The sequence below is a fragment of the Malus sylvestris genome, chromosome 11, assembly GCF_916048215.2.
Source record: "Malus sylvestris chromosome 11, drMalSylv7.2, whole genome shotgun sequence".
Lineage (NCBI taxonomy): Eukaryota > Viridiplantae > Streptophyta > Magnoliopsida > Rosales > Rosaceae > Malus > Malus sylvestris.
Window position 1 is genome coordinate 6,042,050 of NC_062270.1, and position 12,904 is coordinate 6,054,953.

General features: G+C 38.9%; 3 protein-coding genes across 3 annotated transcripts; 1 reads left to right on the forward strand and 2 right to left on the reverse strand.

The window, feature by feature from the left end:
* Positions 1–1,314: 1,314 nt before the first annotated feature.
* LOC126589006 (putative serine/threonine-protein kinase-like protein CCR3) lies at positions 1,315–3,959 on the forward strand. The gene has a single exon (XM_050254181.1). The coding sequence runs from the start codon at positions 1,478–1,480 to the stop codon at positions 3,881–3,883; it is 2,406 nt and encodes an 801-aa protein (XP_050110138.1). The 5' UTR covers positions 1,315–1,477; the 3' UTR covers positions 3,884–3,959.
* A 1,206-nt stretch (positions 3,960–5,165) lies between these two features.
* Positions 5,166–8,811, reverse strand: LOC126589007 (phosphoinositide phospholipase C 2-like). Its single transcript, XM_050254183.1, has 9 exons — positions 8,413–8,811; positions 8,028–8,224; positions 7,796–7,931; positions 7,534–7,701; positions 7,220–7,425; positions 7,021–7,138; positions 6,418–6,567; positions 6,258–6,344; positions 5,166–5,697 (listed from the first exon to the last, which is right to left on the reverse strand). The coding sequence occupies exons 1-9, from the start codon at positions 8,716–8,718 to the stop codon at positions 5,392–5,394; spliced, it is 1,674 nt and encodes a 557-aa protein (XP_050110140.1). The 5' UTR covers positions 8,719–8,811; the 3' UTR covers positions 5,166–5,391.
* Positions 8,812–11,423: 2,612 nt separating this feature from the next.
* On the reverse strand, positions 11,424–12,796 carry LOC126589014 (probable pyridoxal 5'-phosphate synthase subunit PDX1). Its single transcript, XM_050254190.1, has one exon. The coding sequence runs from the start codon at positions 12,650–12,652 to the stop codon at positions 11,714–11,716; it is 939 nt and encodes a 312-aa protein (XP_050110147.1). The 5' UTR covers positions 12,653–12,796; the 3' UTR covers positions 11,424–11,713.
* Between the last annotated feature and the right edge of the window lie 108 nt (positions 12,797–12,904).

A 12,904-nucleotide genomic window follows, 5' to 3' on the forward strand; every position in this document is an offset into this window, starting at 1 on the left:
TTGCCACGTGGCAGACATTTGGCAGCCACGTGGCATATATGTGGCAGCCACGTCAGCATTATTTAACAGAAGGGCATAAATCCTAACAGAGTTAGACCACAGGGGTTTAAATCCGAATTTTTTTACCACAGGGGCTATCATCCGAATACCTTATGACCACGGGGACCATTTATCTAATTAGGCCTAAATTAGATAATGAGCATTTGAATTAGCAAAGATTTTTTATTTTTTATTTTTATTTTTTTTATTTTTTTTAGTGTCATTTAGTAGTTTATTTGTTACTTTCTTTAAAAATTTGTTACTTCAATCCACTTTCAAATTTTATTTTCATTAGTATCTTAACTTTATTTTATCTGTAAGGTTTAAATTTTATTTACGAACTATTTACTAAACAATATTTATGAATAAAATATGTTGTGGGAAGTAATTTGCTAACTTGAATAAGTAGCAAATGACTTTACAAGTATAAAAGATTAGTTGCTACTTCTTCAATTTGCTAATTGGGTAAAAAATGTCAATCCGCATTTGAGTTTGGATTGAAATTTTATTTTGATTGTTGCAAGTTGCAACCTCTGCTGAAGACGTGTTTACTGTTTTTGTTACGTGAAATAAAAAATCTAACTTTACCTAGTTGCCACCTCCATGATGCTCTTAGTTGTTAGTTTGTCTAATCATTCCATAAAGAAGTTTGGCCTATCTAACAAATTATGGTTCAATTTAGAAAAAATAATCATTCTCTGCATATGTCGGTTAGTCTACCTGACCAAGTCAGTGTGTTCGTTCTCTTATACATCATTTTGAATTCTCTTTATAAATTAGAATATTAGAACAGAATATCATTGTTGCAGAAAATATTAAAATCAGCTTTCCATAATCCTCTTAATTTAACATAAAACAAAAATTAAATAAACAAGGAAACCTTGTTTTAGAGCCTTACCCGTCGATCTTTGTATCTAGGGACCAAAGGACAAAAAGACATTAATTTTAATGGCACTCAGTACCCCTTGTCAAAAATATCATAGCAGAGGTTTAAGGGTTGCTTTCATGGTTCAATTTTCTGATGAATTTATTCACATATTCTACTTAGAAGAACCAACAAATAAAAATAGAAACAAACAGCCAAGCAGCGTTGCATGTTCCTCTTCTTTTTTTGTTGGCAACAACACTACGAATGTTAAAGGGACCATATGATCGAAAGATTTTTCAATGTGATCAATACACAGAATGGTATATCACGTGTTATTATATAAATTGTGGAATATGTGTGCTAGAAAGTTAATAATTAAAAAAATAAAATTTCTCACCACTTATATTAAAACACGGTGTACCATTTGTGTCCCGTCACAATTAAAAATTTCTCCACATGCTCCACCCTCTTGCCTATTATATTCTGTCACCTTCTTCCTCAGCCCCTCTCCCTCCAAATGAAGAAGAAAAACCAGAAACCCCCACTTACCCATCACCCAAATCTTCATAAATGACACTTCCACGCGAACCCTTCTCTCTCACCGCCGCAATCTTGATCACAACCTTCATATCTTCTCTCATCACACCACATGATTGGTGGTTGGCCGACGCCCTTGGCTTAGCCTCCACCACAGCTATCACATATGGCACTCCGACGGTTTGTGGCATTGTGGCTGAGAGCCCCACACAGAGCATACAGTGCTTTCAAAACGGTCAGATTGCCATTTCAGTCCAACCCAATATTTCTTTTCAATCCATTTCTGGAGGGAAGAGCTTCTTCTGTGGCCTCAGGTCTGGAGGGTTTGCCCTTCTCTGCTGGGAGACCAGCTTGTCTAGCTCAAATAGGTTTCGGCCGAAACTAATATATCACAGTGGAAGTGTAGCTTTGACTGATCTGGCTGTGGGTGATGAGCAAGTTTGCGCTAGGGAAGTCAACTCTAGAATGGTCAGGTGCTGGAGAGGAAGAGATAATGCAAGTGGGGTTTTGTTTTCCTCACCTGGGGAAGCATTGTGGTTTCAAACAATCACATCCGGAAGCGGGTTTTCGTGTGGGATTTTGTTGAATGATGGGAGAGTTCTGTGTTGGGGCAAGAGTGATGTTGGAGCTGAGATTCAAACAGGGTTTGAGAAAGTGAACATGTCAAGCCTTGTTGCAGGCGGATCTCATGCTTGTGGCTTGAGTATGAATGGAACATTGGTCTGCAGAGGAAACAACGATTTCGGGCAATTGAATGTACCTTCAAGTACTTCGACTTTCCAGTTTTCAGGCCTTGCGTTGGGGGCAAATTTTACTTGTGCCATTCGGCGAAAAAATGGATTCGTTGTATGCTGGGGAGGAAGAAACATATTTGAATATGACAGTGTTGTAATTACAAATGTTTCATTTGAGTTAATTTCTGCAGGTTTGAATTTCGTGTGCGGCGTGACAACGAGTAATTTATCAGTGATTTGTTGGGGACCAGGGTGGTCTAGTTCGCATGATAATCTTCCACTGGGAATGATTATTCCTGGTCCATGTGTGCAGGGTCCATGTACTAGCTGTGTGTACCCGAATTCGGAGACTCTTTGTGGTGGTTCGGGGGAAATATGCAGATCATGCCGGGCTGAACTTCCATTAGCACTTCCATTGCCTCCAATAAATCAACCTACACAAGCTTCAAAGCCGGGTTTTTCGTTATTCAAAACAAAAAATAGGCTTCTGTTGGTTTTTGCAATAGTTGGATCAGTTGGGACATTTGCAGGACTCTGCACTATTGTCTTTTGCCTACGGACTGGACTCTGTGGTTCTTGGTTAAACTGCCATGACTCTGTACGAACCGAAAGTTTTCCTGATCCAAATGTGGGTTGTTCTGCTGCTAGAGTCGCCAATGTTCCTACTTCATTAGCATCAAGTTCCATGAAGGGCAGTTTAAGTGGTTCATCGTCGAAGCATGGTGACAAGATTGAGTCATTTCACCTGGTAGAGCTTTCCACTGCCACCAAATATTTCTCCACCGAAAACAAGATCGGTGCTGGGAGCTTTGGCATTGTCTATAAAGGCAAGCTTGCGGATGGTCGTGAAGTGGCCATCAAGAGGGGACATACAAGTACCAGGAACAAGAAATTTCAGGAGAAAGAGAGCGCGTTTGACTCCGAATTAGCATTGCTGTCCCGGCTTCACCACAAACACCTGGTGAAGCTAGTGGGATCCTGTGAAGCTAACGACGAGAGGCTTTTGGTTTACGAGTACATGAGCAACGGTTCACTTCATGATCACTTGCATAGCAAGGAAAATGTGGAGAAAAATAGCAGCAATGTGAATTCTTGGAAAATGAGGATAAAAATCGCGCTTGGTGCAGCCAGGGGAGTAGAGTATCTTCACAATTATGCAGTGCCAACAATAATTCACAGGGACATCAAGTCCTCAAACATTCTTTTGGATGCAAATTGGAATGCAAGGGTATCAGATTTTGGACTGTCATTATTGGGGCCGGGATCAAACCAAGAGATCATGTCGTCCAAAGCTGTTGGAACAATTGGGTACATTGATCCCGAGTACTTTGTGTCAAACGTTTTGACAGCAAGGAGTGATGTCTACGGATTTGGAGTGGTTCTATTGGAGCTTTTGACAGGGAAGAAGGCTCTGTTTAGAAGTAGTGAAGACGGAGGTCCAATGACGGTTGTGGAATACGTAGGGCCGCGAATAATGGCAGGGGAGCTGCAAAGCATGTTGGATAAAAGGGTGGGGCAGCCCGACCCAAATGAAGGCGAAGCAGTTGAGCTCTTGGCTTATACTGCTATGCGTTGTGTGAACTTGGAGGGGAAGGGAAGGCCTAGCATGACTGACATTGTAGCCAATTTAGAGAGGGCTCTTGCTCTTTGCGAGGATGATCCTTTTAGCTTCTCTACCACCACAATTTCCCTCCCTTCAGTGTAAAATTCTATTCCAAAAAAAAAAAAAAATGTTCATTCTTTTCTACCTTATTAATTCCATACCAATTTTTGTTTTCTTTTCTGTTTCGCCTTTTACTTTAATTTGGACGAGTCTTTGCGCAACAAAAATGTTGTTTCTTTGTGATCGAAAGGTCACAAGTTGAAGTCGTGGAAATAATCTCTTTGCAAAATAAGGGTATGATTGCTTACCATACATGTTCGCAAAGCGTGGAGCCTCATTGGCTTAGAGTCGCCCTTGACGTTTTATCCTTGTTATTAAGATTTTTTTTTCTCCTGTCATGATGGCCTTGTGTGATCTTGTTTGCGGTGCTAAGAGTATCTCTTCACTTTTTGCTCCTCAATGTTGGAGCTGTTGAATAAGACTTGGTTGGTGTGGGATAAATGGGGCCGTGATAGAGATTCTAATCAACTCCATCAATCCCTACAAAGTGGATCTTTAATCACTTTTCTAAACCTAAAAATAGTTTGGAATTATAGTTTAATTGATTAAGAATATTTATCTATGCATAAAAAAGGCCCATAGTTCATAGTTTAGTTGATTAAGAGTATCCACCTATGCACATGAGGTTTCAAATTCGATTATATAACATAAAAATAGCTCATGATGAAAATAAAAGAACTAAGTCGCGTTGAAAGACGCGCATAACAAGTTTAGTATGCTCCTGAGTATACAATTTAACTATTTGAAATCTATTTTAAAAACAAAAGGAAATTACCAAATATTGGGTTTGGATATTTAAATAACAAAGTTGACAAAAAAAAAAAAAAAAAAAAGAAAAAGATCAAGAATTTTGAGTCACACTAGTTGAAAAACGCGGTGCCTCTGCCTCTGGCGGCTGCACCGTTTGATAAATCACAGGCTGTACAACAGCTATGTGCTGATGATGAAAGTGGGGTTATAAAAAATAGTAAGTCTAAGATTACTAGTTAGCTTATTAATTAATTACTAATTAGGTACCAAATGATGAATCATATGAAGCAATAGGAAGTTGGAACCTACTATAATATTTATCGACATTCAAATTATTGCTTTAGGAAGATTCTAGGGATCTTTTACACGATTTTTTTTCAAATGTTCTTCGTTAAGCTAATGTGGTCACCCATCGTAGTAGCTAGTTTAACTTGTTTATTACAATTGAAATGTTATGATTTGAAAAACCTCGTAATTTCAATCACAACATTCTCTTTGTTGATTGTACATTTTTTAGAGTGCTAAAACACTGTTTTTCTCATAAAAAAAAAAAAAACTATTTTAGGTGTCGGAAAAAAAAAAGAATGTATTATTAAACACAAAAATTCGAGTGCAGGTGAATACATTACTTGATTTACAAGCTTTGTATTTTGTTGTAAGCTCTATTTTTTGTGCATAATAAGAATATATCAAATACAAAACTTCAGATACAACGGGATATATTTTTATAGCAGCTGCAAGGTTAGTGTGTGCAATATTTAACATAGAATATACAGCAGATTATGAGTAAGCACACTTAATTAAACCTCATTTGTCAATTCAAATCTCATCAGAAGCCTCACAGATCTATACTTTTGACCTCTTTCGCTGTGCAGAGGAACAGCTCGGATCCCAGTTCTGAGCTCTCGTATTGGCAGACATGTTTGGCCACCAAAGTCATGTCTGGCGGGAGTGTCATACTCATTGACTTCAACTCTAAGCACAGCCAGCTCTGGAACCCTCAATGGGAAGGTGAACTCCTTGTTCCAAACTGGCACCCATTGGTCCTCTATTGGTTCGGTTTTCAGCATTTTTGTTTTGTCCCTCGGGACTCCCTCAATTCCAACCTGTACGTGATAATATTTAATTTGTTTACGTTGAAATTCACTTTGAATCTCATCTATTTGCATATATGAGTTAGTGTTATGTTATGTATCATATTAGTTGATACAAATAATTGAAATAAAAATTTATGCATGAGAGCGAAAGATGATATTTATGGTAGATATTAGACTTGTTTGACTGTTAATTTAAACCATGCATTAAACAAGAATTTATTTAATCAACTTGTCTACATTAACCCTTGTGTCAAGATGTTACGTCTCAATGAGGAAAGTTATACATTCATTTAAACAGTGAGCAATTGGCATGATATGTGTCATAGTAGGTAATGAAAAGTTAAGATAAAAGTGGATACATGTACTCTTTCTTGGAATTATTTGATTTATAGCAACTACTAGTTATTGGTTAATATTGTATCTGTCAAACAGTTAATTTGGACTGGCTACTCAAATTAGAACCCTATATATTGAATTAGTTTGGCAATCTGACAACATAAATCGATAATTTCTCGCTGAATAAAGGATGCATGGGGATGTAAATGTGAATGAACATTTTGTTGTCATACCCTCACGTAGAAGTCCGGTGGAGAACATAGATCAAAGTGTGTGCGGTGGAAATCTAAACGCCATCCGTCACCCATGTATACTTTTACCTGCTTGTCAAGAAAATGTTACGGAGGAAGAGTAACAGTAACTGACATGCTTAATAAGTTTCATCAGATATACCTTCAAAGTTTTTTTCACCGGTAAAGATGCATTAGGGTCAAAAACCTCATTATTTGGGCTAGCCAGCAAAAATTCAGGTTTCTTCACATAGCCGCAACCTCCATTTGCTCTGAACATTCCTTCCATAATCCAAAGGTGCTTTCCATGTCCCTTTGAGAAATACACAGTTGTGATATAAGCAGGGAATTGGGTGAGAATAGAAGAAGAAAATTTTAGCAATTCCTCATTAACTCACTCGACTTTCTATTTGCTTATGAGCTTCTTAATCTTTTAAAACGTGTCAATGTACATTACAATGATCAAACTTATCACTTTTATATGAGTTTTTCTTCTCTTGAATAGACAAAAGTAACTCTCAATTTAACCGAAAATTTGACAGATCTTGTGGTAGAGACCAAATTGTCACGTTCTAAATGATTAGGGGGGCTCAAAGCCAAATGGAAAATCGAATGGGCAAATCAAAAGAATGTACCAAGTTCAAAGGGCCGTGCTAAAATTTTCCTTTCCTAGTAAGTAAGTTCTTAACTACATGTTCATATATTGTCAAAGAAGTAGAAGCCGATTATCTAAAAAGCAATCTACAATTTTCAAAAGAAATCTAACTTGCATATTGAATGCCACCATTTGAGCTCCATGAGTCCATGCAAGCATAGGCTTATAATTTGATGAGTTCAAACGTGTACCCTTTGGATAAACCCTCAACAAATTCCTCTGAGTAAACCTAGACAAAGATTAAAGCATATTCTATCATTTAGATGGTGAAAAAAGAATTACCCCATAACCTTCTTATGCATAACATCACCTGACAATGTCGGATCCACGAGTTCTTGTTTCATTTTCGAGTTGTTGCTCGCTCAAGCTAAGACGTCTGACTTTATTTGGATCGATATGCCATTTATCTAACCCACGTTTCGGCTTCCCTGCGTGAATCGCAATCAACTGTTTATATTCCGGAATAGCATTCTCCTCGTCTTTATCTTCATCTTCTTCATCATCTTGTTCGCTTTCCTGCCATCAAGTGTGTAATGATACATTAAAAAGGGTAACATGATTTGTGATGAGTTAAGCATATATATGTTAGGCTTACTAATACAATGTAGATTATTTCTAATGCACCTTATGATCAGTGGATCCAGATTGATCTCTAGGTTTCTGCGATTCAGGATACTTCGGTGGCTTGGTAGAAATCAAAATTTTCCTCTTCAATGATGCCGGTGAAGGGAATTCCGTTAAGGATTCTGAATGGGGAGAGTACAGCATGTCACCAAATGTCTCAGTGAGCATCTGCAATCACATTTTTTTGAAAATTTGAAACCACAAAAATTAATGCGTTGAAAACTATAAAATAGGAAAGCCTAAGGTAGGAAATTATATTCACCGTTGCCACTATAGCTTGAAGATTTGAAGGTAAGTGGTCTTCAAATGTTATGACAACAGGGTACTCAGAAGCAACAAAAGCGTTGTCCTTGATCGCGCGCAAACATTTGACGAGGTCCACCGAACTTGTAAGCGTCCTAAAGGTTGGAAGAGATTAAATTCTATAATGAAAATATTGTCAATCAGTTAGGATAAATAATTTGTACGAGAGCAACCAAAGATTAAATTCATACCTTCCGTGACGAACCTTCACGTCATTTTTCTTAGAACTCGGCCACAAGTCTAATTCGATAACTCTAACACCTTGTTGCAGCGCGTTAATTATCGGACGGACACTGCTGTTACTGCTGAGTTGATTTCCCTTTAAGTAAGAGTTGTGGCCGGTAAATAGGAAATAATGAGCCAATGGAGAATTCATGTCATGGTGCACCTAAATCCCAACACATTTATCATCAAATTTCAATACACTAATCGTCATTTTGTCACGTTAATATGCTATAGAGCTGCGAATATTTTTTTAGAAAGTTTAGATGCGGTAGTACTTTTTTAAAATGAAATCATCTTCAGCACTCCGTCCATGTGAGACGAACCAGAGAATAAAAAGTTTGATGAAATTACCTTTGAAGAGAGAGGAGGATTAAGGTCACCGAGGAGATATCGAAAGAAGGCATCAAGGTCGAGATCCTTTCGTTGAAAGATGTTGAGATGCTTGAGATTGTTGAAAATGGCATGAGCATCCTCCTTGGTAGCACTGGATTCTCCTTGAAACTCAATCAGAAATTTCTGCAGGCCATCAATGGTCATGGTGCCATTTTCCGCGTATAGATCAAAAAGGTTCTTAATGTCTTCAGGAGGTTCTGCCATCCAGAGCCTAAATTTTCTCTGGAAGCAAAAGCAGACATTGAAAGACTGCTTATTAGACATTTTTTAAACTACTTTCTCCAGTTTATTTTATTAGAACAGAGAAAGGAAGAAATGAATTAAGTTTTGGTTTCGACAGTCATCTACGTATTCATCCCGGCTTTTATGTATGAGTGACCTACACTGGAACTCGCATACATTAACGGCTAACAAATGTTTAGCATCTCCCGAAAAGAACATATTTGGCTAGAGATTCTTAGGACTGGCTTTGCAGCAATGTCAGAATCTGTGCTCTTGAAAACTTTAATTCCCAGCCCTCCACATTCCCTACTCTTTCTGTAAAAGTCAGGTACAAGCTGTTATATATATGACAATTCCTATCTCAATCAAACAAAGAGAATGCTGCTTTAATACCTGCCTTTCTCACTTGTAGATTCTCTTCTGTCAGTGCAAATTGGCTAAAATGATCTTTATATCCCGATAAATTTCATATTCGGACAACTACGATGTTCCTTAGATTTTGAGGAGTGATACGCAAGGCACGTAAATTTTATATGGTTAATTTCGGAAAGAAAAAGTTTCAAACAGCATTTGGTTCTATGGCCCGGGGACAAAAAGAGTGAATTTATCCATATCGATCTGCAGCTTAAATCATAAATGTGAAAAAGATGAAGGGAAACAAAAGGGCACTGAATATATGTTTCTAGAGAGAGAGAGAGAGAGAGAGTGAGTGAGAGAGAGGGCATGTAATTGGAAGTTTGAATATATCAATAGTTCTTGTTGTTAACGTGAGCATTAGCAGCCCAGCCGCGTCGGGTTACCTAGTTGACTTTATATTAGGGTTTCCTATGATTGTATAATTATCATGTATAATCTCTTGTAAATCATATATGTACGTATTTGCCTTCTTAACGGAGTAGAATAATATACGAAAATTCTCAAATATTTTAGCATGGTATAGAGAGAAGAACGATTCTATGATCACTCTCTCAAATACCCAATATTTAAAATCAATATAATTCCAGCAACACAGTAAATGTAGTTCAGTTTTAAGGGGTGAATTACTTAAATCCTGAGTCAATTTAATTTTATTTTCGATTTCACGACCACGTGGAACTTATTGTTTTAAGTTTGTTAACTTGTAATTTTTGAGTGTTAAATGCTGCAATTGATATTTAGCAACCACTGAAATTCGTGGCTCAATGAGAAATTATGGGTCAAGGGATCGTTGATTGATTATATAGATCGTCATGGTTGATGGGACGATTTATTCGGTTAGGTACCGCAGAGGAAATCTGGATTAAGAAAATAACAAAATATTGAAATATGGTAATTTTACAGAATGTTGATCAAACATAGTAAAATGTTGGAATTTTTTCTAAAAATATCTTGTGAAGGACTTAGAAAAGGTATTCCGGTTTTTAATTTGTTCTGAAGATAGTTCATGTTATTTTCTTACACGAGTAATGTTAGGGAGACTAAATTTGTAAACTAAATTTGCAAACTAAATGATGTATCACCAATAGGAATGTACGTTTATCAACGCTTAAGCAATAAACCAATCATCAACTTCCATCTCCTTTAGTTTCCAAAATTTAGTTTACAAATTTAGTCTCCCTAGCATTACCCTTTCTTATAGCTATCGCGATAGTCTCTTACTAATGTACAACGCTAACTAGAGAAAACTTACACTTATCATTGTATCGTTAGTGTACAACGCTACAATGGTGGTGTACCCATGCCGTTTTATCGTAAATGAAAGAAAAAAAAAAAGGATAAGTGTAGGAGGGAAAAAGGGTGCAGAAATCACTTGTTGAAGGATAAAAAAAAAACAAAAACAAAAAACAAAACTGAAAAAACCAAGGCATAATAGCGACGACAAAATCTGGTGAAAGAGAGACTTAAAACTTAAACATTATTAGCTCTCCCAAACTTGACGACTAAACAATGACAAGAACCTCCGGCGGCCAAAGAGACACAATATGGTTTAATCTACCAGTTCGAGCTGAAATACAGGCAAATAAAAAGTTTGAACAAAAATCATGACCTATAACAAGAAATTAAATGCTCAGAAAAAATCGATTATTTAAATTTGTTTTGGAAAACTTGCTGATCGCGGATTAATTAGTGCATTCTGCACTGCCAGCGTCCTTAAATCAAAGGTGCACGTGGTGAAGGGGCAGGGCGGACCGGCCTCCCACGGTGCCATTTTCTTTGGCCAACACACGTATGAACAGGTCACGCACCATGCAATCTATCCAATTCACCGTACCTTCTAAGACTCGAAACCGAAGCTCCATGATTAAACTTTCAAACCAGAAACTGCATTCGCATACGACACACATAGTTTTACACATGAATTCCACGATCACATGGATTAAGGACATTCTTTCTTGATGAAGTCAAGCACGTAAGATCCCATCACGACGTTTACAGATTGATGATTCAATACACATAAGAACATGAGATTTTGAAGAAAAAGCAGGAAGAACAATGTAGGAGGTAGAACTAGAGAAAGGCAAAGCTAATGTCTGAAAATATGCTTATGTGTAGAAGGCATGAAAAGAATTAGAAAATTTTGAGTTTTAAAGATAAAGACAAAATAAAAGGTAAAGTTAATAGTACCTGTATTTACCTTTTAGTGTAAAGATATGATTTTTCGTTAAAGTAAATAGTACCGGGAGTTTTTCGTTAAAGTTCCTTAAAACAATGCCATCACCAATGAGGCGCAAGCAATGTATGATGTAACACAACAGTGGAGAATGACATGACGCGAGAATAGTTACTGATAAATTTAAGATAATTTTGAGATACAAACACGACATATGAACACGATATAGTGTTATACTTTTGTTATATACATGTGAAACATTATTTCGGAAATAACAAAAGAAAGAAGAAATAAAAATTCCAGAAATAAATCCGGCTGAGCCATGAAATTTAAATTTACCACAAATGGTGTATACGGGCAATGTTCATATGGTTCTAAAAGTTGAAAACTTTAAGCTTTTAGCCCTTTGGGGATCACCAAAAAGCTCCAAACTCAAAACTCACCGTTTCAGTCAGACCGAAATGCGAACCTCTCGACCTTCTCGTCGTTCAGATTAATCCCGGCCATTGCCTCGCCCAATCCGCAGCTGATGTCCGCCAGCACATCCGGGTCACTGTAATGGGTCGAAGCCTGCACAATCGCCCGGGCTCTCCGGGCCGGGTCGCTGCTCTTGAACACACCCGACCCGACGAAAACCCCGTCGCACCCCAACTGCATCATCAGCGCCGCGTCTGCGGGAGTCGCCACGCCGCCGGCGGCAAAATGCACCACCGGCAGCCTCCCGACCTGCTTCGTCTGCATCATGAGATCGTACGGGGCCGAGATTCTCTTCGCGTACGCAAACACCTCGTCGTCGTCCATGTTCCTCAAGACCCTGATGTCCCCCATCACGTGCCGGACGTGCCGAACGGCTTCGACGATGTTCCCGGTGCCGGCTTCCCCCTTCGTCCGGATCATCGCGGCGCCCTCGCGGATCCGGCGGAGCGCCTCGCCGAGATCCCGGCATCCGCAGACGAACGGGACTCGAAAATTGTGCTTGTTGATGTGGTGCTCGTCGTCGGCGAGGGTGAGGACTTCGCTCTCGTCGACGTAGTCGACGCCGATGGCTTCGAGGATTTGGGCCTCGACAAAATGGCCGATGCGGGCTTTGGCCATGACGGGGATGGTGACGGAGCGCTTGATCTCCTTGATGAGCTGGGGATCGGACATTCGAGCAACACCACCCTGTGATCGGATATCGGAGGGGACGCGCTCGAGGGCCATGACGGCGCAGGCACCGGATTCCTCGGCGATACGGGCCTGGGCGGGGTTGACGACGTCCATGATGACGCCACCGCGGAGCATTTGGGCGAGGCCGACTTTGACGGAGAACGGGGAAGACTTGCTGGTGGTTTCGTATATGGCGCCTTTGCCGTAGACGGTGACGACGCCGCTTCTGTCAGCCATTTTCTGGGGGATTTGTGGATTGTGAGATTTCGCAAGAAAGGAGGAGGAAGGTGGTGGAGAACGATGGTATTTTTATTTTATTTTATTTTTAACTTCCCGCTCTGTTACTCCGATTTCCAGTATCTATTTTTAGAAACTCCAATTACTTTTTAGACTTGGGTGGATTTTGAGTTATTTACAAAATTGCCACCGCCTCTTCACCGCCGTTCAGATTGGAAATTTTAATTTATTTACGAAATTGTCACCGCTTTG